Consider the following 22,510-nt stretch of genomic DNA (forward strand, 5'->3'; position numbering starts at 1 on the left):
TTTAGACAGCAGCTGTGCTCTTTGTTTTATTGCCACCTATACTTGGGGAGTTCAGCCCAGGTATTATATTTGTTCTTGACTCTCTTTTCAATAAATCTGGGAACAGTTTTATTTCTCCTTCAATATCTAGTGTGATCCCTAAGCATAGCCTGTATGCTCTAATCATCTATAGAAGGAGAAGATTGGAAATGGTCAGGACAGCCATGGAGAAGAGTGAGGGAAATCATCTGAGATGCAATACAACCTTTATTAGACCAGTTGGGCTCTGTGCTCTCCTATGAAAAATTGTTAAACGTTTTGTGTAATGTTCAGTTCATTTTGTGGAAATTGCTCTCCAGCTTTGGATTCTTCTCACATTTTTGTATGTAGTCCTGGAGGTTTCCTCAAGAGTCAGCCTCATTGTTCACTTTCCTTGTTTATTTGATCATTCTCAGTAGCAGTTTTTCCAACTCCTCTGTCAGAAGCAGGAGATAAGGGGACTCCTTTGGGGTGCTCATCTCCATGGATGTGGGTATTGGGGATAGTCACCAGGATTGTGAGGAGACATTGTTACGGCTTTAGAGATTGTCAGCTGAGTTGGGTTTGAAGTATGGTAGGCTTATTTGATCTGCTCTAGAAACTTTTTTTTCTTTTTTTTTACGTTTTGGTAGTTTTTTTCTATTAGGCAAATACAAGTTTATTCCTGCCTCCTCTAATTTATTTTCTTTTCTCTCCCCCCACCCCGCCCATTTTGTCTGGAAGAAGAAAAAGTCTGTGAGAAAGTTTCAATGTATCATTTTACCCAGGAGTCCTTTTTGTGTACCTGTTCATCTGTATGTGTTGCTAATGTCTTCCCAAATGCCATCGTGGCTCAGCTGTGCTGATGGAAACATGGAAAGGTTTATATTCATGCTCGGGCCACAAGGTGAGAGGAATGGTAGTGGAACAGGGATCTGGGCATCCACGAAATTCATGGTGAGAAGTGCCTTGCGGATGGAAAGCTCCGGGGTACAGGACTGAACGCTTCCACCCTCTGCTGGTCGGAGCTTCCCTCCTGGAAGAGTAGGAGGGCTTTGTGGTGGTTTGGTAGTGGGGGCATTGTTTTTGTTAATTGCTAATAGGTTTACCAGACGGTTATTTTTCTTGAGAGGAGAGCCTGTGGCAGCATCTGTGCCAGCGCATTTGGACAGCAGAAGTGCCAGTTTCTGCTTCTGATTGGGTCACTTTCTGGTGTTAAGAAGTCAGCAATGGAAGGTCTGAGATGTGCGAGATACGGTGAAGCCCTAGCATTAATCAGACAGCATTCCTATTTAACAGGGGTAAGATTCGAAATGTTAAGCAAGATTCGAGGATAATAATGACATATAAGAAGAAAAACGTGACTAAAAATGTGATGAGAAAGGGAAGGCTGCCTTTGCACCCCTGCAGAGAAATAGTCTTATGAAAGGGTGATTCACTCACACACAATGGAAAATGACACAGCAGAACTGGTGTCTGGCTACTTTTCTCTTGAATGGAGCAACTTCAAACTCAGAACAATGAAAGATATTTTTTCACTTGTGCTTTTCAGAAGGGTCAGTGACCAGCTTGTAAATAAAACACTCTGAGATGTTGTTTTTTAGGTTTAATTGGAATTCTGTTATTATTTCAAGATGCTTAGAGAAACTTCTCAACGATAAGATTCAGGGTTTTATTTTCTTCCAATAATATTTTCATTTGAAACTAGAGATTGGATGTGGATTTTTAAGACTGGACTGAAAAATATTTGTGATTTTAGAGTTACTACTATTTTAATTTGGCGTTGGCAGGGTCCTTTAAATGATGTTGTCTTCATGTGAAGGGAACAATATCCAGATACTATAAATAAAATGATTGATAAATTAATGGCATGAAAGATTTAGACAATAAAAAGGCAAATACAAAGTTGGAGAAAATATTTGTAATACCATAAGCCATGAAAAGGCTGAATTCTTTAATTAAAAAACTAAATACAAAATGATGCTTTATAAGTCGGTAAAAATAAAGAACAACTTAATAGAAAAATAGGCAACTGGAAGAACAGAGTTAATAAGCAAGGAATTATTATATGCTTAACTTGTGAAAAATGCTTGATCTTAATAACTAAAGTTATCATTATGTTTTTGCATACCAGCTTGACAAAAAATTAAGTTTGTTAATCCTAGGTGCTATTGAGAGTGCAATCAGAGTAAATGATAATTGGTTTAGTTTTTAATGAGGGCATTTTCATTACATCTGTCCAAATTAAAAATCCACATTAAAAATCATATACACTTTAGTGCAGTAATCCCATTTGGCAATGGTACCTCACGGATCTACTTACAAAAGTCAGCCAAATATGTAAAAAAAACCTCATGAAGTTAAAAGCTGGGATTCATTGAACTGCATCTACTTGATTTCATAATGTGCATTGGTTTTAGTATGTTGCTGTCTTGTTATCTGTAATCAACTATAATAGAGTAATATATTTGGTGTTTTGGACCAAAACTCATGCTACACATATGTCTGACTTTGATGGCCTTTACCTTTTCAAGAAAACTGTTGCAAATTTGAGCAAAATTTTCCCAGTTGTAATATTTTAATAGTGTCATGTAATAGAAAAAATTTAAAAACACTCCTAAGAGAGTTTTCAATTTCAAGCAGAAATGCTTCTCTTCTAAGTAAATACCACTTTAATTGATAAAAGAAGAACAACCTCATGATATCACTGGCCCCAAAGAGAAAAACATGCAAATTTTCATGATGAAGCGATTGGTTAAATAAATTAAATCCTATGGTGGAATATTATGTAGTCTTTAAAAGTAGCAAGGTAGAACTATAAGTGCTGTTATGGAAAATTGGTTCTAACACATTAGTTATACATATACATGTATTTTGTAAATAGATAGTTTATCCTATAGGAGAGTGGTTATAATCTTTCTGTACTTTTAAAATTTCTTAACCATACATATGTTTATTTAAATATTTATAATGTCAAAAGTTATATGAGTCTTGGTTCTATAACCATTTTCTGTTTTTTATACAACTACTTGTCTTAAAAAATAGCTATTGTATGTTATTAAAAATGAAACAGAATAAAAAACCCAAGAAAATTATGTGTTTATTATTCTTAATGCTATCAAGTTATCATTTAATATGAGGTATATTTTTTATTTTGCTTACTTATATTCAGTCAGAATTAATGATGGAATCTTCCCCCACCACCTCCCTACCCCAATACTCCAGTAACTTTTTAATTTATTACAAAGAATGACCAAAATGACTTAAATAAGTAGTTATCTCCTGAGCGTCCTTGACCTTTCTTTATGGTTTAATTGTGGTCCCTTGAACCAGAGGGTGATCTGCAGGCATTTTCTTTGTTATCAGAATGTGTGAAACTAGGTTTCAGGAGTGTGTCAGAGAACTTTTTAATCATGATGCACTTTTTGTCACAATAAATACTTCCTCATGGAATATTTCAAAGACGGTGATTTATTTTTAATTTTTTAATTTGAGACGGAGTCTCGCTCTGTTGCCAGGCTGGCGTGCAGTGTGGTGCAGTCTCGACTCACTGCAACCTCCACCTCCCGGGTTCAAGTGATTCTCCTTTCTCAGCTTCCTGAGTAGCGGGAATTACAGGTGTGTGCCACCATGCCTGGCTAATTTTTTTTGTATTTTTGGTAGAGATGCAGTTTCACCGTGTTGGCCAGGCTGGTCTTGAACTCCTGACCTCAGGTGATCCGTCTGCCTCGGCCTCCCAAAGTGTTGGGATTACAGGTGTGAGCCACTGTGCCCAGCCAAAGAGGGTGATTTCTTTTCTTCTTTAATTATACCAGGGATGGAAAAACTCTTTTACACCTGTGTTTTGTCTTCATGGCTTTAGGCCACTCATCTGGTCACATTTAGATCTGCTTACAAGGAAGGATTACTGCAATGGGATATGACCACGGCAGTTCAAAGAATAAAGAAACCAAAGTGACCAGAAGTTCATGTTAGTTCAAAGCATTATAACTGGGAATCTGAAACAGTAAGATATCCTCTTTGGTGTTTGATGGAGCATTCTTAACCTGCAGATTTTTAGGTTTTTGTTTGTGCATTTACTCAATGGCTTGCCTACTTTTTGTCTGGCTATAAACTTTTGTATTTGCAAAATGATGTCACATGAATTCAATACAAGATTATCCACCATAAAACAAGTGAAGAATGATGACAGTAAAATTAATTTTATGACAATTGAGACTTTTGTATTAATTTTTTGGGCTATACCTTATAGGTGGTGGTTTTTTCTTCCTCAAATGATTAAATTCCATGTGTGAAATGATTAAATTCCATGTGTCAAAGTTAATTTTCTTTTAACTTTGAAAATTTGAGGTTGTACAAAGTATTGCAATTATTTGAGTAGCTCTTTTGTAGTCTGTGTCAAGAGATTTTACTCCAGTAATCTTAGTTTTAGGAGTTTATTCTAATTTTAAGAAAATAATTCAAATGAAAGATTATTTATACACAAAAATGTTACTTAACAGAAGAATGTGTGAATTATGGGATATTCCTTTGGTAAGAATATTATGCAACAAGTAAGCTAATAGTTATAAATCTCGTTTGGTAATATTGAAAAGTATGCATAAAATGAAGGTAAATGAGAAGTGGATGCTACTGCCAAAGCCAGCAAAATATCTATTTGGGTAAAAAAGTCAGAAATGTTAAAGAAATTAGAAAAATAAAAATAGTTGGTGTATTGAAGTATGGGAAATATGGGTGAAGTTATTTATTTCTTTAATTTCTGTAATGTCATAAGTTCTGCAATAAATAAAAATGTGCAGAAAAAGGAAAGAAGCAAAACCTGGGTCTGATGGGAGAAGAACAAGGAGATGACACAGTCACAGATCTGGATGCAATGATAAATGAACTAGGCCTTCTCTGTGGGCTCCTGTCCCAAATGACTGTTTTGAGACACACAGCAGGGATTAAAATGACCTCCTTCAAGAGATGAAAATATTGTAATACCTTACAATTTATTCAGGTGATTTTTTTTTTTTAATTTTCTAGGTCCTTTTCCTTGCTGAATTCTTCTGGCCTTGTATCCTGTTTGTAATTCTGACAGTACTTCGTTTTCAAGAACCTCCCAGATACAGAGACATTTGTAAGTTTCACTTTTTAATATACTTTTTGAATTAACCTTTGGAGAAAAAAACCTCATAGCACTCTTTCTTGTTTTTTATAAACTCTGAATACTGAGTGAAATGAATAGATAGGGTTTCATTATGACAATAACAACATATCTGGAGTATATATCAATAAGCCACAATTTAGGTTTTGTCTTTTAAGAATGATATTCACACAGGTTCACTCAATCTAGCACATAGATTTATTCTTCCAATTAAAACTGACACAATCTGGGCATAAGTAAATAGCCATTATAAATATAGAAAGTAGAAGAAGTAGAAGTGGGAGACGCATTTCATAGTTTATCAGAATGATACTGATAGTAATGTTGATGGTGGTGATGATGGTGGTGAGAAAATAATGATGCTGATGATATGATGATGGTGGTGAAGATGGTGATGATGGAGATGATGGTGATGATGATGACAGAAATGATAATGATGGTGATGATAGTTATAATGGTGACGGAGATAATGATAGTGGTGATTGCGATGACAGAGATGATAGTAATGAAGGTGATGATGATGATGAAGATGATGATAGTGATGATGATGTAGATAATAGTAATTATGATGATGATGATGATGGAGATGATGATAGTGATGATGGTGATAATAATAGAGATAATAGTAATGATGAAGATGATAGTGATGATGCTGGTGATGATAGTGATGATCTTGATGATAATAAAGGTGATAGTAATAATGATGGAGATGATGATTGTGAAAATAGTGATGATGGTGATGATGATGAAGATGATGATAGTGATGAGAGTGATTATGATGGAGATAATAACAGTGATAATGATGATGGAGATGATGATAGTGATGATGCTGACAATAGTGTAGATAATAGTAATGATGTGATGATTATGATTGAGATGATGGTGATGATGATGGAGATGATAGTGATGATAGTGATGATATGATGATGGAGATGATAACAGTAATGATAGTGATAATGGTGATGATGATATTGATGTTGATGACAATAAAGATTATAGTAATGATAATGGAGATGATGAGATAATAGTGATGGTGATGATGATGATGGTGCTGATGATAGTGATGATGGTGATGATGATGATGGTGCTGATGATAGTGATGATGGTGATGATGATGATGGAGATGATAGTGATGATGGCGATGATATGATAATGGAGATGATAAGAGTAATGATAGTGATGATGATGATGATATTGATGTTGATGATAATGAAGATTATAGTAATGATAATGGAGAAGATGGAGATAATAGTGATGATGGTGATGATGATGATGGAGGTGATGATAGGGATGATGGTGATGATGATGAAGATGATTATAGTGATAAGTGTAATTATGATGGCGATAGTAGTAATGGTGGTGATGATGATGGAGATGATGGTTATGATGATGATGGAGACAATAGTGATGATGATAATGGAGATGATGATAGTGATGATGGTGATGATGATGGAGATGATGGAGATGATAGTGATGATGATGATGGAGATGATAATGATGATGGTGATGATAATGGAGATGATAGTAACTATGGTGATAATGATGGAGATGATGATGGAGATGACAGTGTTGATAGTGATGATAATGATGGAGATGATGATGGTGATACTGATGATGAAAATGATAGTGAGGAGAGTGATTGTGATGGAGATAATAGTAATAATGGTGATGATGATGGAGATGACCGTGATGATGTTGATGATAATGGAGATGATGGTAATGATGGTGATGATGATGATAATGGAGATGATGGTGGAGATAATGATGATGGTGATGATTACGATGGAGATGATAATAGTGATGATGGTGTTGTTGGTGATGATAGTGATGGTAATGATGGAAATGATATTGATGGTGATGATAGTGATTACTATGTTGATGCTATCAATTGTGATGGTGATGCTCTGATAAACTATTACCGGTAACTTCCTGTGCTTCAGGAAAATGGTCAGATGGACCATTTTGTTTTTCTGGGTTGAAACCTTAACAACATCACTCCTTGAGAAATAATGGTCTGCTTTGTCTCTATCAGGCTATACCACTTAAATATGTATAATGTGGTTGACTCTAATCATTACATCAATAAGGGTTTAATAAGTGTTGGGATTTACCCAAAACAGTGTGTCAGTTATATTTAGGTTTTACACATATTAGGGCCATTCCTATCAGTTTGTCTTTGTTGTTTGGAGACTCTATTGTGTGTTGCAGAATGGAAAAATGTAAAACCATATGAGTAAAATATCATTTAGGAAAACCTAAAAAGCTTTTCAGGGTTTCTACTTTATTATTTATTTATTCAATAAATATGTATTGAGTGCCTTTTGTGTTTCAGGCTGAGAATAAAATGGTGGACAAGGCATTTTCCCTGCCTTTGCAGAGCTCACTGTAGGGCCAGACTATTACAATGTAGTGGGAAAATTGCCATGATGGGGTTTTATACAGGGAGCCATGTGAGCACACAAGAGGGTCAGCCAATCCATTCTAAAGAAAGGCTTCTGAGGCACTGTGCAACTTTGTCAGAACAAGAGAGTGCAGAGGAGAAATTGTCTAGGCAGGGCAGACAGCATGGACAAAAACCTAAAGTAGAACCAAAAGGCAGAGATGTGGCTGAAGTAGTAAGCAGGGTCAAATCAATAAAGGGCATTGTATGATGTTGAGGATGGTGAACTCTCAAAGAACATGAAGGAGCCATTGAAAAGTTTCAGGCAAGGTCATAATAAAATGAGCATTTAGGGGTCACATTCTGGACACTGGAAAAGGCAGAATTTGGGATGGGTGGAGAGCAACACTAGAGAAGGCAAGATCAACTTGTGGAACTCTTGAGTAACCAGGCAAGAGATGGTTGTGCCCTGAAGCAGTACGAAGAGGGCAGACTCAACAGACATGAAGGAGGTAAGATGGGAAGAAACAACTGGCTGGATGCATGAGGACAGGGAGGCCTTTGACTGGAACAGCTGAGTGGAGAGTGTACTCCCACTGAACTGACAGGGCACAGGACATGTGGGGGATTTGGGGAGCTGTGCTCAACATGACCATCCTGAGTTTGAGGGACTCTTGAGATTGTCAGAGTGAGCCGCCTAATCAATCAGATTATGAATTTGGAATCACATAGATGAGGACACCTAAGAAGGAGAAACTTCCAGAACATAGGCCTCACGAAGAGCACGTTCAAGGGACAAGCAGAGGAGACAATAAGCAGCAACCAGAGTGCTGGAAGGGAAACAAAGAGATTTGGAGTCTGCCTGGGAAGCACTGAAAGAAGGAGGTATGGCAGAGTGACAGGTGCTGTTGCTGCATGAGTAGATAAGGACTGACAAGTTCTCCAGGGCAGTTCAGTAGAGGGATAGGATGAGGAAGGCCAGGCTGCAGCAGCCTGAAGAGCAAAGGGAGTGAGAAAAGGGAAAGTAAGTGATAGACAACCAGGTGTACTGTGCAGGAGAAATGGGCAAAACAGGGCAAAAAAAGCTTGCATGCAACCAGAGGATAACGTGGTATCAGGACTGATAAGAAGCCTCAAAATGATAGTGGCGAATGCAAAATTGTGAATGATTTAGTTGTAAATGATAGCACTAAGTCTGCCATCCACTGTGGTACTAGCTCAGTCCTGCCCTATGGAAAGGGTAGCTTATGATGTTCCTTATCCTCGAAGTTTCCATCCATCCCTTAAACATTTATCAAACTCTTGCTTTGTATCAGGAGTACAGTCCAACAAAGATGTGGCCCAAAGAAACACTGGAAATGTTTCCTAGAGATATGCAGATGAGCTTTCCTACAGAAGGGAAGGCTTTGTCAGAGCCTCAAGGGGCTCAAGAGTCAAAATTGATCAAGGACTGCACGTTGAAGCTCCATCAAGCCCCCCATCAGCTCTGTGGGGATGGGCATGGCGTGCAACCTTTGTGAGCCTCTTCTCCATAAAGACAGCAAATTTCCCCTGGCTCCCAGGGCTCCTGTGAGGACTTGGTGAGAAAGCCAGTCAGGAGCATGCACTCAGCACCAGGCCTTGCTATGGCAATGACCAAAAAATGCCCATCCCCCTCCCTCATGCTTCCCACTGTTTTGGGGTGGCCTGATGTTACCATGCCAGGTTTTTAATCTTGGAGACAAAGTGTGTCCAGGGCTGAAGTCCTCAGTCTCTGACCCACTGAGCACTGTCTGTGGGGCCACCATTTCTGATGTGTTCCTGGAGAGATAGATGGGACACAGAAGTCATGTCAAGGAAATGCACTATCTGGGCACTGTTGCTGACCCCTGAAGTCACCACCATGTGGAAGATGTTCTGTGCCTGTCTTGTTACAGGAAGAGCTGGCCCCGTTCTTGTGCCGTGACTGAGAGGGACCTTAGAAAAGGTGATGTGGATTTTACAACTTTAGAATGAAGCCAAAGACTGCATATATGGGTATTTTCACTAAGAATAAATAATCTTCCAAAGTTAAGATTATTTGCATAGGAAAGTGAAATTTCCTGTTAAGTGCCTTGAGAGATTAAAGCTTGAGAAGCTTTATTTATCTGTCTGTCCCAGTAAATTCTGTTTGTGCTGGTGAAGTTAGGCTTGTGATCACCTATGGTTTGGGCAGGCTGCACATGCAGGAGGACAGGCACAAGCCCAGGGTGCTGCTGCTTCCTCGAGCTACACATGAATGTGAAAACTGCTGTCAGGGCAGCGCTGCCTTTGTGTTCTGGCTTTCAGGGACTGGGAAAAGAGAAAGACAAGAAGCGGTCACAGACCCTGGGGAGACCTGGGAAAGTGCTCCAGGTTTCAGATGGGCCCTGGCAATACTGGGGCGCTGGACAGGCATCTCCATTCCAGGTCTGCTCCCTGGGGAGGTAGTGAGGTGTGGTAGAATGAACATTTGACCTGGAGTCAAAGTAGATAAGGGCTGACAAGTTTTCCAGGGCAGTTCAGTAGAGGGATAGGATGAGGAGGGCCCGGCTGCAGCAGCCTGAAGAGCAAAGGGAGTGAGAAAAGGGAAGGTAAGTGATAGAAAACCAGGTGTACTGTGCAGGAGAAACGGGCTGGTACTCATAAGTTTCATGTTGCTGCAGCCATCAGCATCCTCACCACTCCCACCCTCCTGATGGTGTGAAGGGAGGATATGGTTGGGATGTGTAAACAGCACATTATCCATAGAGGTGGCTATTTTGTAGCGACATTTGTTCTGAAAAGTCCTATTCAGTGTAGACAATTTTTTTGTATTATACAATATTTAACAACTGTATTTAAACATTAAGAATTCAACTTGCATTAAGCTTGAATTTTTTTGCCAAAACTAAAAACTCCTACATTTTTATGAGATGGGAAGAAGCATCCTTTCTATTCTTCCTACCCACAGCTTGTTTACAGAGAGCCGTGTCTGGAAGCTTGGCTGTGCATCAGGGTTATTTCCACTCAGTGAATGGGGAAGCTTGTGAATCCTGCAGTTATATGGCTGCTCAGAGCCATTCTGCCTTGAAACATGAGTATTGACCCTGCAAGAAAGGTGTTAGATATAAAGGTTTTTCCATTTTGTTTGATTCTTTTTGTCTGAGTCCTTAGATCTCCTTTAAATTAATAGCAAGGTTAATAATATAATAATATGATGTTATATATTACAATTTCAACTCAACAGGAATTCCATTTCTGGTAGCAGGTATATGGACTCATTTCTTCTTTGCATCTATTTCTAGGTTATTTGCAGCCCCGAGATCTACCCAGCTGTGGTGTTATCCCCTTTGTTCAAAGCCTTCTTTGTAACACTGGATCAAGGTGTAGGAACTTCAGCTATGAAGGGTCAATGGAGCATCATTTTCGGTAAGAGAAACACAAAGATCTTTTTCAGAAATCTCAGAAAGCTGATACATAGAACAGGCTTCTGCTTTTTGTAAAGCCTCAATAATTTGGGATAGGTCAGAGATCATGAGAAGTATAGAAATTAAACTTTTATTAAATTCAGAGTCACATAATTCTGCCTCCAACTAATGGTTAGCTTCCAGCAGGAGATCTTTCCACTGCCACTTGCAGGACTCACAGAGTAATAACTGATTAGCAAATGCCATTTGCATGTGATAATTTGTTTTCTGTAGGTTAAAACTCTGACTTCAAAATTACTTGTCTAGCCAACTTTTCATTTTAGTGCCACATGCCCCCAGAACAATTATTTTTTGAGCTACCTACTGGGTTTTTTCTCCTGTGCTACTAGTTGACTAGAATCTTGTCCCCAGCTGAGGGAAAATAAAACTGGGCAGTAACTCTTTATTTGTCATAAATCACCTAAACGGACTACAGGACAGTTAAGTTGCCTTCTCTGAGTCTCTGAATGCTGAGCTATGCCTGTGGTTGCCTACAGTGTCAGTTGGCCTTAAACTCAAGAAGAGAAGGAGAAGAAGATATTTCATGTGAGAAGAGACAAAGTGAGGAGGTTTAACTTGGGGGATCCTGAATGCCCTGGAAACTTCTCCCAGGTGAAGTTAGGAAGGGAAGGAAGTGGCTAGTGGATTATGATAGTTTGAATTTATCAGGTATGAATGATCTGAGTTTTATTTAATCTATATTTACTAATATTAAACAATCTAAGATATTTAAATGTAAAGCAAATGTTGACATATATGATCTTTATTTTCCAACTCTAAGTTACAAGAGGAAAATTAAAAGTTTCCAGATAATTTTCGGCATATCAGGTACAATATTTATAAATGGTGTTGTTTTAGTTCATCTGGGCTGCTATAATGAAATACCATAAACTGTGTGACTTATAAGAAACAAATATTTATTTCTCTTAGTTTTGGAGGCTGGGAAGTCCAAGATCAAGGTGCCAGCTGATCTGGTATCTGGTGAGCACCCTTTCCATTATAAATGACACCTTCCAGCTGTGTTCTCACATAATGGAAGGGATGAGGCATCTCTCCAGGGTCTCTTTAATACGGGCACTAATCCTATTCATGAAGGCTCTGTTCTCACGATCCAATCACCTCCGCTATATCATCTTAGGGGTTACGTTTCAACGTAAAAATATGGGGATGGGAGATGCCATCTTTCAGGTCATAGTAGGTGCTTACTTTTTCTGAGACAAATCATATCGAAATATGATATAAAGAGGCTCATTTGAAAATACTGTAAAGTGATAACCCTGAAAAGTTCAATGGTCTTTTCTTGAATGTGTGGAGAAGGGAAATATACAAAACTCTATCTTTCTTGGAAGCATTAGAAGAGCTTGAGACTTAGCAGCGTCTTTATTTCAAGTCTTTCTTATGTCTCTTGCTTACTTGGATTGGGAGGTTTAAATGATGTTGAAGTGGAAAGAATATGATTTTGTGGCTAAACAATACTGGCTCTGTTACCTGTGGTTCTGTGAATCTGTGCAAATTAACCTCTTTGAATCTGTTTACTCACTTCAAGTGTTGTGAATGTTAAAGACAAATATAGAAAACATCTAGCACAATGCATGGCACAGAGGCATTCAACCAATGGGAGTTGATAATAACAAATTCTTATTACTACGGCTGTAACAATTATAAAAATACTACTTGAAGGCCAGGCACGGTGGCTCACACCTGTAATTCCAGCACTTTGGGAGGCCGAGGCGGGCAGATCACCTGAGATCAGGAGTTCAAGACCAGCCTGGCCAACATAGTGAAACCCAGTCTGTACTAAAAATACAAAGAAATTAGCTGGACAATGTGGCAGATGCCTGTAATCCCAGCTATTCGGGAGGCTGAGGCAGGAGAATTGCTTGAACCCAGGAGGGGGAAGTCGCAGTGAGCCAAGATTGCGCCACTGCACTCCAGCCTGGGTGACAGAGCGAGACTCATTCTCAAACAAAAAAAACCCCCCAAATTACTTGATATCAGGAAATAATCTACCTTTGTTTTCTTTGTGTTTTTCCACATCAACATCCTCACTTCAATGTGCAGAAATTCAGGGGTTATAAAAGCAACCTGGTGAGATTCTTCACCTAACATTCTGAGAGTGGTAGTCAGGTTAATAGCTCACCAGCATTGCAAAGCCTTTAACTTTGAGAACCAAGAATGAAATTCCTCACTTTGTCTGGTAGTGCCCAAGTCAGAGGTATAAGAAATACAAAATAAAATAGGGAAAGGAAATTGTAAGGAGTAAGGAAAGAGGGAGAGGGAGAAAGGAGACAAGAAAGAGTGAAGCACACTGTCAGTAGGGCCTCTGGTTTCAGACTCAGCCACTTGACCAAGCAGATTTCATGCGTTTTCATATTGGAGTAAGTGTGGATTCAATTGAAGTTCAAGCCCATAAATAAAGACTCACTCCTGATTATTTTGTGGTAATTGTCTCAGTTAAAAAATACCTGAAAGCGGCTGGGTGCAGTGGCTCACGCCTGTAATCCCAGCGCTTTGGGTTGTTGGGGAAACCAGCCCCACACCACCTGGCAGGTACCCCGAGTCCAGCGGAGACAAAGGAAATAGAGACAGAATAAGAGTTCAAAGGCAGGTCCAGGGGTCCTAAGCGTCAGAGGCTCGCTCACCGCGCAGAGCTCTCAGGCTCCGCCTAATTTATTGGTTTACAAGCTCTTTGTTCTTAGGGCAGATGGGAGGGGGAGGAAAGGATGAGGAAAAGGATTAATCAGTGAAGGAGAACTCCTGAGTCATTCAATAAGAAGTATAGCAGTGGCGGTTTCCGTGAATTTCCTTGAGCAAAGGCGTGTGTCTAAACTACTTAAGATCTTTAACTTATCTGGACTGAAATGGGTGGGAGCGGGTTTCAGGAGGAGCCAAGATGTTTGACTATACTCCACTGCTTCAAGGGAGTGTTATCTCCCTGAGCAACCTGTGGAATGCCGCGGAGCTGTTATGCTCTCAGGAATAAAAACAGGAAGGCAGTAAGGAGACTTTTCTCCTCAGAAGCTGCCCATGGCTTCCCATGGGTGTCTCACACAGAGGAGACCAACTCATCTGGCATCCCAGCACTTTGGGAGGCTGAGGCGGGTGGATCACGAGGTCAGGAGTTCGAGACCACCCTGGCCAACAGGGTGAAACCCTGTCTCTACTATAAATACAAAAATTAGCTGGGCGTGGTGGCAGGCACCTGTAGTTCCAACTATTCAGGAGGCTGAGGCAGGAGAAGAGCTTGAACCAGGGAGACAGAGGCCGCAGTGAGCTGAGATCGCACCACTAAACTCCAGCCTGGGCAACAGAACAAGACTGTCTCAAAAAAACAAAAACAAAAAACAAAAAAACAAAAAATCTTGAAGGCAAATATCACAGTTAATTTAGTTCATAATTTGTCTGGAATTGGTGGGTTCTTGGTCTCACTGACTTCAAGAATGAAGCCGCGGACCCTCGTGGTAAGTGTTACAGCTCTTAAGGTGGCACGTCTGGAGTTTGTTCCTTCTGATGTTCGGATGTGTCCGGAGTTTCTTCCTTCTGGTGGGTTCGTGGTCTCGCTGGCTCAGGAGTGAAGCTGCAGACCTTCGCGGTGAGTGTTACAGCTCTTAAGGCGGCGTGTCTGGAGTTGTTTGTTCCTCCCGGGGGGCTCGTGGTCTCGCTGGTGTCAGGAGTGAAGCCGCAGATCTTTGCGGTGAGTGTTACATCTCATAAAAGCAGTGTGGACCCAAAGAGTGAGCAGTAGCAAGATTTATTGCAATGAGCAAAAGAACAAAGCTTCCACACTGTGGAAGGGGACCCCAGTGGGTTGCTGCTGCTGACTAGGGCAGCCTGCTTTTATTCTTATCTGGCCCCACCCACATCCTGCTGATTGGTAGAGCCCAGTGGTCTGTTTTGACAGGGCGCTGATTGGTGCATTTATAATCCCTGAGCTAGACACAAAGGTTCTCCACTTCCCCATCAGATTAGTTAGATGCAGAGTATTGACACAAAGGTTCTCCAAGGCCCCACGAGAGGAACTAGATACAGAAGTGTGGATTGGTGCACTCACAAACCCTGAGCTAGACACAGGGTGCTGATTGGTGTGTTTACAAACCTTGAGCTAAGTACAGAGTGCCGGTGGGTGTATTTACAATCCCTGAGCTAGACATAAAGGTTATCCAAGGCCCCACCAGAGTAGCCAGATACAGAGTGTCGATTGGTGCATTCACAAACCCTGAGCTAGACACAGGGTGCTGACTGGTGTGTTTACAAACCTTGAGCTAGACATAAAGATTCTCCAAGGCCCCACCAGAGCAGCTAGATACAGAGTGTCCATTGGTGCACTCACAAACCTTGAGCTAAACACAGGGTGCTGATTGGAGTGTTTACAAACCTTGAGCTAGATACAGAGTGCCGATTGGTGTGTTTACAATCCCTGAGCTAGACATAAAGGTTCTCCAAGGCCCCACCAGAGCAGCTAGATACAGAGTGTCAATTGGTGCACTCACAAACCCTGAGCTAGACACAGGGTGCTGATTGGTGTGTTTACAAACCTTGAGCTAGATACAGAGTGCCAATTGGTGTATTTACAATCCCTGAGCTAGACATAAAGGTTCTCCAAGGCCCCACCAGACTCAGGAGCCCAGCTGGCTTCACCCAGTGGATCCCGCACCAGGGCTGCAGGTGGAGCTGCCTGCCAGTCCCGGTGCTGTGCGCCCGCGCTCCTCAGCCGTTGGGCGGTCGATGGGACTGGGCGCCGTGGAGCAGGGGGCGGCGCTCATCGGGGAGGCTCGGGCTGCACAGGAACCCACAGAGGCGGGGGAAGGCTCAGGCATGGCGGGCTGCAGTCCCGAGGCCTGCCCCGCGGGAAGGCAGCTAAGGCCCGGCGAGAAATCGAGCGCAGCGCCGGTGGGCTGGCACTGCTGGGGGACCCAGTACACCCTCCGCAGCCGCTGGCCCGGGTGCTAAGTCCCTCATTGCCTGGGGCCGGCAGGGCCGGCCGGCTGCTCCTAGTGCGGGGCCCGCCAAGCCCACGCCCACCCGGAACTCCAGCTGGCCCGCAAGCGCCGCACGCAGCCCCGGTTCCCGCTCGCGCCTTTCCCTCCACACCTCCCCGCAAGCTGAAGGAGTGGGCTCCGGCCTTGGCCAGACCAGAAAGGGGCTTCCACAGTGCAGTGGTGGGCTGAAGGGCTCCTCAAGTGCCGCCAAAGTAGGAGCCCAGGCAGAGGAGGCGCTGAGAGCAAGCGAGGGCTGTGAGGACTGCCAGCACGCTGCCACCTCTCAATAAGTTTCCATGACCTCCCTAATTCCTCAGGTAAGTTCACTTTGGGCAGAAATCCTGGGTACCCTCTGATGTAGCTTATGGTTATGAAAATCAGCTTCCTCATTCCTGCCTTTGTTGGGGGGTTTCCCCTTCATTTTAACAAGAGGATTTCAGAGCAGAAATATGAAGCACTGCAGGCAACAGAAGTGGATATTCTTGTGTTAGTGGTCACTCCTATTTTGTTTAATTTAAAATGCTTTGTAATGCGAATGTGCTGTCTAAACCCGACCCTCACTTCCCTTTCACTGACAACCTTCGGGCGGCCGATCGCCATACCCATGCCGGGGCACTCCCACCCTTAGTCTACAGCACCCGGTGCCTTGCCTTCTGGGCTTTGATTGGGTGACCTTTCATTTCCAGTTTCTTGAAATGTTTCCAACCATTTCCTACTGGTCTCATTTGGTGGTCATCAATATTTTAATTTATTTTCTTCTCCATTCTCAAACATGCCCAGACCCCCTGAGAATCATCTGACCCTCTCTGCCTCTTTTCCAACCACCATACTGCCTGGTTCTCAGCCTTATTTGATTATCACCTGCTGCTGCCTCACCTCAGCTTCTCAGTTTGCTTTTCACTCTCTTGACACTCTTTTTTTTTTTTTCTGAGACGGAGTTTCTTTCTTGTTGCCCACGCTGGAGTGATATGATGAGATCTCGGCTCACCCCAGCCTCCGCCTCCTAGACTTATAATTTTTTTTTTTTTTTTTTTTTTTGAGACAGAGTCTGGCTCTGCTGCCCAGGCTGGAGTGCAGTGGCGCGATCTGGGCTCACTGCAACCTCCGCCTCCCGGGTTCAAGCGATTCTCCTGCCTCAGCCTCCTGAGTAGCTGGGACTACAGGCGGGTGCCACCATGCCCAGCTAATTTTTTGTATTTTTAGTAAAGAGGGGGTTTCACCATGTTGGCCGGGCTGGTCTTGAATTCCTGACCTCAGGTGATCTGCCCCCCTTGGCCTCCCAAAGTGCTGGGATTACAGGCGTGAGCCACCGCGCCCGGCCTATCCTTGTTTCTTAAATGGCTTTCCTGACATGGAGACGTAACAGCATTAGATTCGCCAGGGAGAAGGATTCTTTCTGTGCTTGCTGTCCCATTCCGACGCTTTGGGGCCCTCCACAATGATGAGTACTTCCCTCCCCTTCCTCTGCACCTTCCACGGCATGGTCGGCCTTTCTCTTTTTGTATTCCCCATCTGTCCAGCCCTTACACAGCCCAGGGTCTTCCTCTTCTATATGCAGTCAGCTCTGTCGTGGTCAGCTACCTGCTCGCGATGCAGCACCATGGCCTCTGCACACTGAGGAAAGACAACTCCGGATGGGTCTGGGGTTTATTTCCCAGCCCCTTTCATAACTTAGTGGAGAGCTGGCCCAGGAGGGGTGAGTGAAGAAAGAAAAAACGATCCAAGCTCCTGAGCCCAGAGTCTCCCCTCCCGACCCAGCCACTTGCCTAAGGAAGCCCTCCCTGTAACTGCAGTCACTTGTCTACCTGCAATAGAGCATTTTAGGGCTGGGTCTCTGTCCTGGGGTTCTCTCCTTGCCCTGCCTAGGCATGTCTCTTGATGGACTGTTGAAAACTTGGGAATTACGTGCTTTTTGCTAGGTTTTTATTTTTAAATTTCTCCTCCAATAAAACTTATTTTATTTTTACACCATGTTTAGTATTTCAATTTTGTTTTCTTTCCTACTTCAGGTTATAAAGATAATTTCTTACATTATCTTCTTAAAGTATTATAGTTTTTCCTTTCACCCGCTGGTCTTGAATTCATCTGGGTTTTACGTCTATGTATGGTGAAGGTAATGATTTAACTGCATTTTTTTTCCATTTGGATAAGTATTTTTTCAGTTGTATTATTAAACAGTTTATCAATTTCACGTTGATTTGTAATCCCATTGTGACATGAATTAAGTTTTTGTATGTGGTGCATCTGCGTCTGGCTTCTCCAACTTGTTATAGCCCCAGCCATTCCTTGAACTATACCCTGCTGTCTTACTGTAGCTTTCTAATGTCTTGATATCTGAAGGAGTAAATGTCTCTATCTTGCACTTCTCCTTTAGGGAAGTCTTTGTTCTTCCATGTAAGTGTAACAACCTTGTTGTACAAGTCAGTGAAAAATATTATTGGGATTTTTATTGGAGTTCCATTGCATCTTGCGATCCTGATGCATTATTTAATTTATTTAGGTTTTCTTTAGTGTCTTTCAACATAGCTTTATAGTATTTTTTCATGAAGGTTATGCATATCTTTCGTTAACTTACTTCCTTGTTACTTTATATTTGTTGTTGCTATTGCAAATAGTATTTTTTAAAAAGTTACACTATGTTACTTATCATTGCTTGTGTAATGGAAATAAAGTTAATTTTAAAAATCAACTTTATTGATCTATACAATAACATTTAAGAGTACATTTCAATGAATTTGACATGTCTATGCACCTGTGTAACCACTATCATGATTGAAATATAAAGCATTTTCATTATCCTCAGAATTCTCCTGTGCTCTATCCCAGTCCAACCTACCTCCACTCACCCCACACCTTCAGATCCAGGCAATAGCTTGTCTGCTTTTAGTCATCTAGATTAGATTTGCCTTTTCTAAATTTTATATAAAGGATATATCGTTGGTGTTTGGCTTCTTTCACCCAGTAAAATGTTTTGAGATTTATTTATGTGGTTGTGTGTATTAGTATGGTCATGCACCACTTGACAATATTTTAGTCAACAATGGACTGCATATATGACAGGGGTCACATAGAATTATAATACCATATCTTAACTGTACTTTATATATGTGTAGACATGCAAATGCTTACCATTGTATTACAACTGCCTACAGTATTCAGTACAATGACATGCTGTACAGGTGTGTAGGCTAAGAGCAATAGGCTACACCACATGGCTAGGTATGTAGTAGGCTCCACCATCTAGGTTTGTGTAAGCATGTTCTGTGGTGTTCACACATGATGAAATTGCCTAAGAATGCATTTCCCACAGTACATTCTCTTCTTTAAGTGACAGATGACTATAATTCATTCCTTTTTATTTTTCCCATGGGTAAGGATGACCCAGGGTGTTCTCTTCTGTTTTTTTGGTTAATTTTTAAAAAAACTTTTTGTTTCTGAATATATATTTTAAAAGTCTTTATTTTTAATTTTTGTGGATACATACTAGTTTTATATATTTCTGAGGTATGTGCAATATTTTGATACAAATACACAATGCATAATGATAAAATCAGGGTAATCAGGATATCCATCATCTAAAGTATAAATCATTTGTGTGAGTGTGTGTGTGTGAGTGTGTTAGGAACATTCCAGTTTCACTCTTTTATTTTGAAATATGTAATAAATTATTGTTATCTATAGTCATCCCAGTGTGCTACTCAACATTAGATCCAACTCCTTCTATCTAACTGCACTTTTGTACCCGTTACTTATCCCCTCTATATCTCCCACCTCACCACTACCCTTCTCAGCCTCTGGTAACTATCATTCTACTCTCTGTCTCTATGAGTTTAATTATTTTAAGCTCCCACATATAAGTGAGAACACATAATATTTGTCTTTCTGTGCCTGGCTTATTTCACTTAACATAATGCCTTCCAGTTCCATCCTTGTCGTTGCAAATGACAGGATGTCATTCTTTTTTATGGCTGAATAATATATGTACTACATTTTCTTTATCCATTTATATGTTGATGAACACTAAGGTTGATTCCATAGCTTGGCTGTTTTGAATAATGCTGCAATAAACATGAGAGTGCAGATGTCTCTGTTTTTTTTTTTCCTTTTGGATTTATACACAGCAGTTGGATTGCTAGATTATATGGTAGTTTTATTTCTAGTTTTTTGAGAAACCTCCCTTCTGTTCTCCATAGTGGCTGTACTGATTTACTTTCCTGCCAACAGTGTACAAGAGTTCCTTTTTCCCAACCCCTCACTAACATTTGCTATTGCTTGTCTTTTTAATAAAAGCCATTTTAACTGGGATGAGATCATATCTCATTGTAATTTGGATTTGCCCTTCTTGGATGAGTAGTGATGTTAAGCAAGTGTTCATGTCCTAGTGACCCATTCGTATGTCTTCTTTTGAGGAATGTCTATTCAGATTTTTGCCTATTTTTCATTGAATTGTTTGTTTGTTTTGTATTGAGTTGTTTGAGCTTGTTATATATTCTGGTTATTAATCCCTTGTCATATGTGTAGTTTGCAGATCTTTTCTCCCATTCTGCGAGTTGTCTCTTAACTTTGTTTGTTATATTATTTTCTTTGCTGTGCAGAAGCTTTTGAGCTTGATGTGATCCATTTGTCCATTTTTACTTTTGTTGTCTGTGCTTTTGAGGCCTTACTCAAGAAATCTTTGCTCAGACCTATGTCCTGGAGTGTTTCCCCAAAGTTTTATTCTGTTAGTTTCATAGTTTCAGGTCTTAGATTTAAGTCTTTAATCAATTATGATTTTTTTTAATATGGCAAGAGATAGGGGTTTAGTTTCATTCTGCATAAGGATATCCACTCTTAGCAGCATTTATTGAAGAGACTGTTCTTTCCTCATTGAATGTTCTTGGAGCCTTTGTAAAAAATGAGGAATTTAATGCGTGGATTTATTTCTGGGTTCTCTGTTCTGTTCCATTGGTCTATGTGTCTGTTTTCATGCCAGTACTGTGCTGACTTGGTTACTAAAGCTTTGTAGTATATTTTGAAATCAGGTAATGTGATGCCATCAGCTTTGCTCTTTTTGCTGAGGATTGCTTTGGCTATTTTAGGTCTTTGTAGTTGCATATAAATTTTAGGATTTTAAAAAATGATTTTTTTTTCTATTTCTATGAAGAACATCTTTGGTATTTTCATAGCGATTGCATTGAATCTGAAGATTGCTTTGGGGAGGATGGACATTTTAATAATATTGATTCTTCCAATCCATGAACACGGAACATCTTTCTAACTTTTTGTGTGTCCTCTTCAATTTCTTTCATCAGGGTTTTATAGTTTTCATTGCAAGGATTTTTTACTTTTTTGGTTAGGTTTATTCCTAGGTATGTTATTTTATTTGTAGCTATTATAAATGGGATTGCTTTCTTGGTTTCTTTTTCACATTGTTCACTGTTAGTGTATATACATGCTATTGATTTTTCTTTGTTAATTTTGTATCCTGCAACTTTACTGAATTTGTTTATCAGTTCTAATAGTTTCTTGGTGGAGTCTTTAGGTTTTTCTAAATATGAGATCATGTTATATGCAAACAAGGATAATTTGATTTCTTCCTTTCCAGTTTGGATGCCCTTTATTTCTTTCTGTTGCTGGATTGTTCTGGCTGGGACTTTCAGTGTTATGTTGCATAAAAGTAGTGAAAGTGGGCATTCCAGTTCCAAATCTTAAAGAAAAGGTCTTCAGTTTTCCCCTGTTCAGTATGATAGTAGCTGTGGTTTTGTCATATGAGGTGTTTATTGTGCTTGATTGTGTTCCTTCTATATCCAGTTTTTTGAGAGTTTGTATCATAAAGGAATGTTGAATTTTATTTAATGCTTTTTCAACATCTGTTGATATGATTATATAGTTTTTGTCCTTTGTCTTTTGATGTGATGTATCACATTGATTAATTTGCATATGTTAAATCACTCTTGCATCCTTGGGATGGATGAATCCCACTTGGTCATAATAAATGTAATATTAAATGTAATATTATATTTACATGTAAATTTAAATGTAATATTAAATTCAGTTAAATGTAATATTAAATTCAGTTTTGTCAGTATTTTGTTGATAATTTTTGCATCTATGTTCATCAGAAATATTGGCCTCTGGTTTTCTTTTTTGTTATTTTTTTGTGTATATGTCTGGTTTTGGTATCAGGGTAATACTGGCACTGCAGAACGAGTTTGACAGCACTCCTTCCTCTTCAACCTTTTGGATTAGTTTGAGTAGGATTAGTATTAATTCTTGTTTAAATGGTAAAATTCAGCAGTGAAGCCATTGTTTGGGTCCTGAGCTTTTCTTTGATGGGGGAATGTTTATTACTGTTATCTTATTACCTGTTGTTGGTTTATTCAAATTTTGGATTTCTTTGTGGTTCAATATTGGTATGTTGCATGTATCTAGGAATTTATTTATTTCTTCTCAGTTTTTCAGTTGACGAGGACACACAAAAAATAGAAAGATATTCTATGTTCATGGATTGCAATAATCAATATTAATAAAATGTCTATGCTTCCAAAAGCAATCTGCAAATTCAATGTAATTTCTACCAAAT

General features: G+C 40.2%; 1 protein-coding gene across 1 annotated transcript in view; it reads left to right on the top strand.

Annotated features, from left to right (window-relative positions):
* Positions 1-22,510, top strand: part of ABCA13 (ATP binding cassette subfamily A member 13) — a 471,542-nt gene that overhangs the window by 16,396 nt on the left and 432,636 nt on the right. Inside the window, 2 exon segments of the mRNA XM_031013046.3 lie at positions 5,023-5,116; positions 10,808-10,931. Of these exon segments, the coding sequence (XP_030868906.2) occupies positions 5,023-5,116; positions 10,808-10,931 (218 nt within the window).

The sequence above is a fragment of the Gorilla gorilla genome, chromosome 6 (assembly GCF_029281585.2).
Source record: "Gorilla gorilla gorilla isolate KB3781 chromosome 6, NHGRI_mGorGor1-v2.1_pri, whole genome shotgun sequence".
Classification (NCBI taxonomy): domain Eukaryota; kingdom Metazoa; phylum Chordata; class Mammalia; order Primates; family Hominidae; genus Gorilla; species Gorilla gorilla.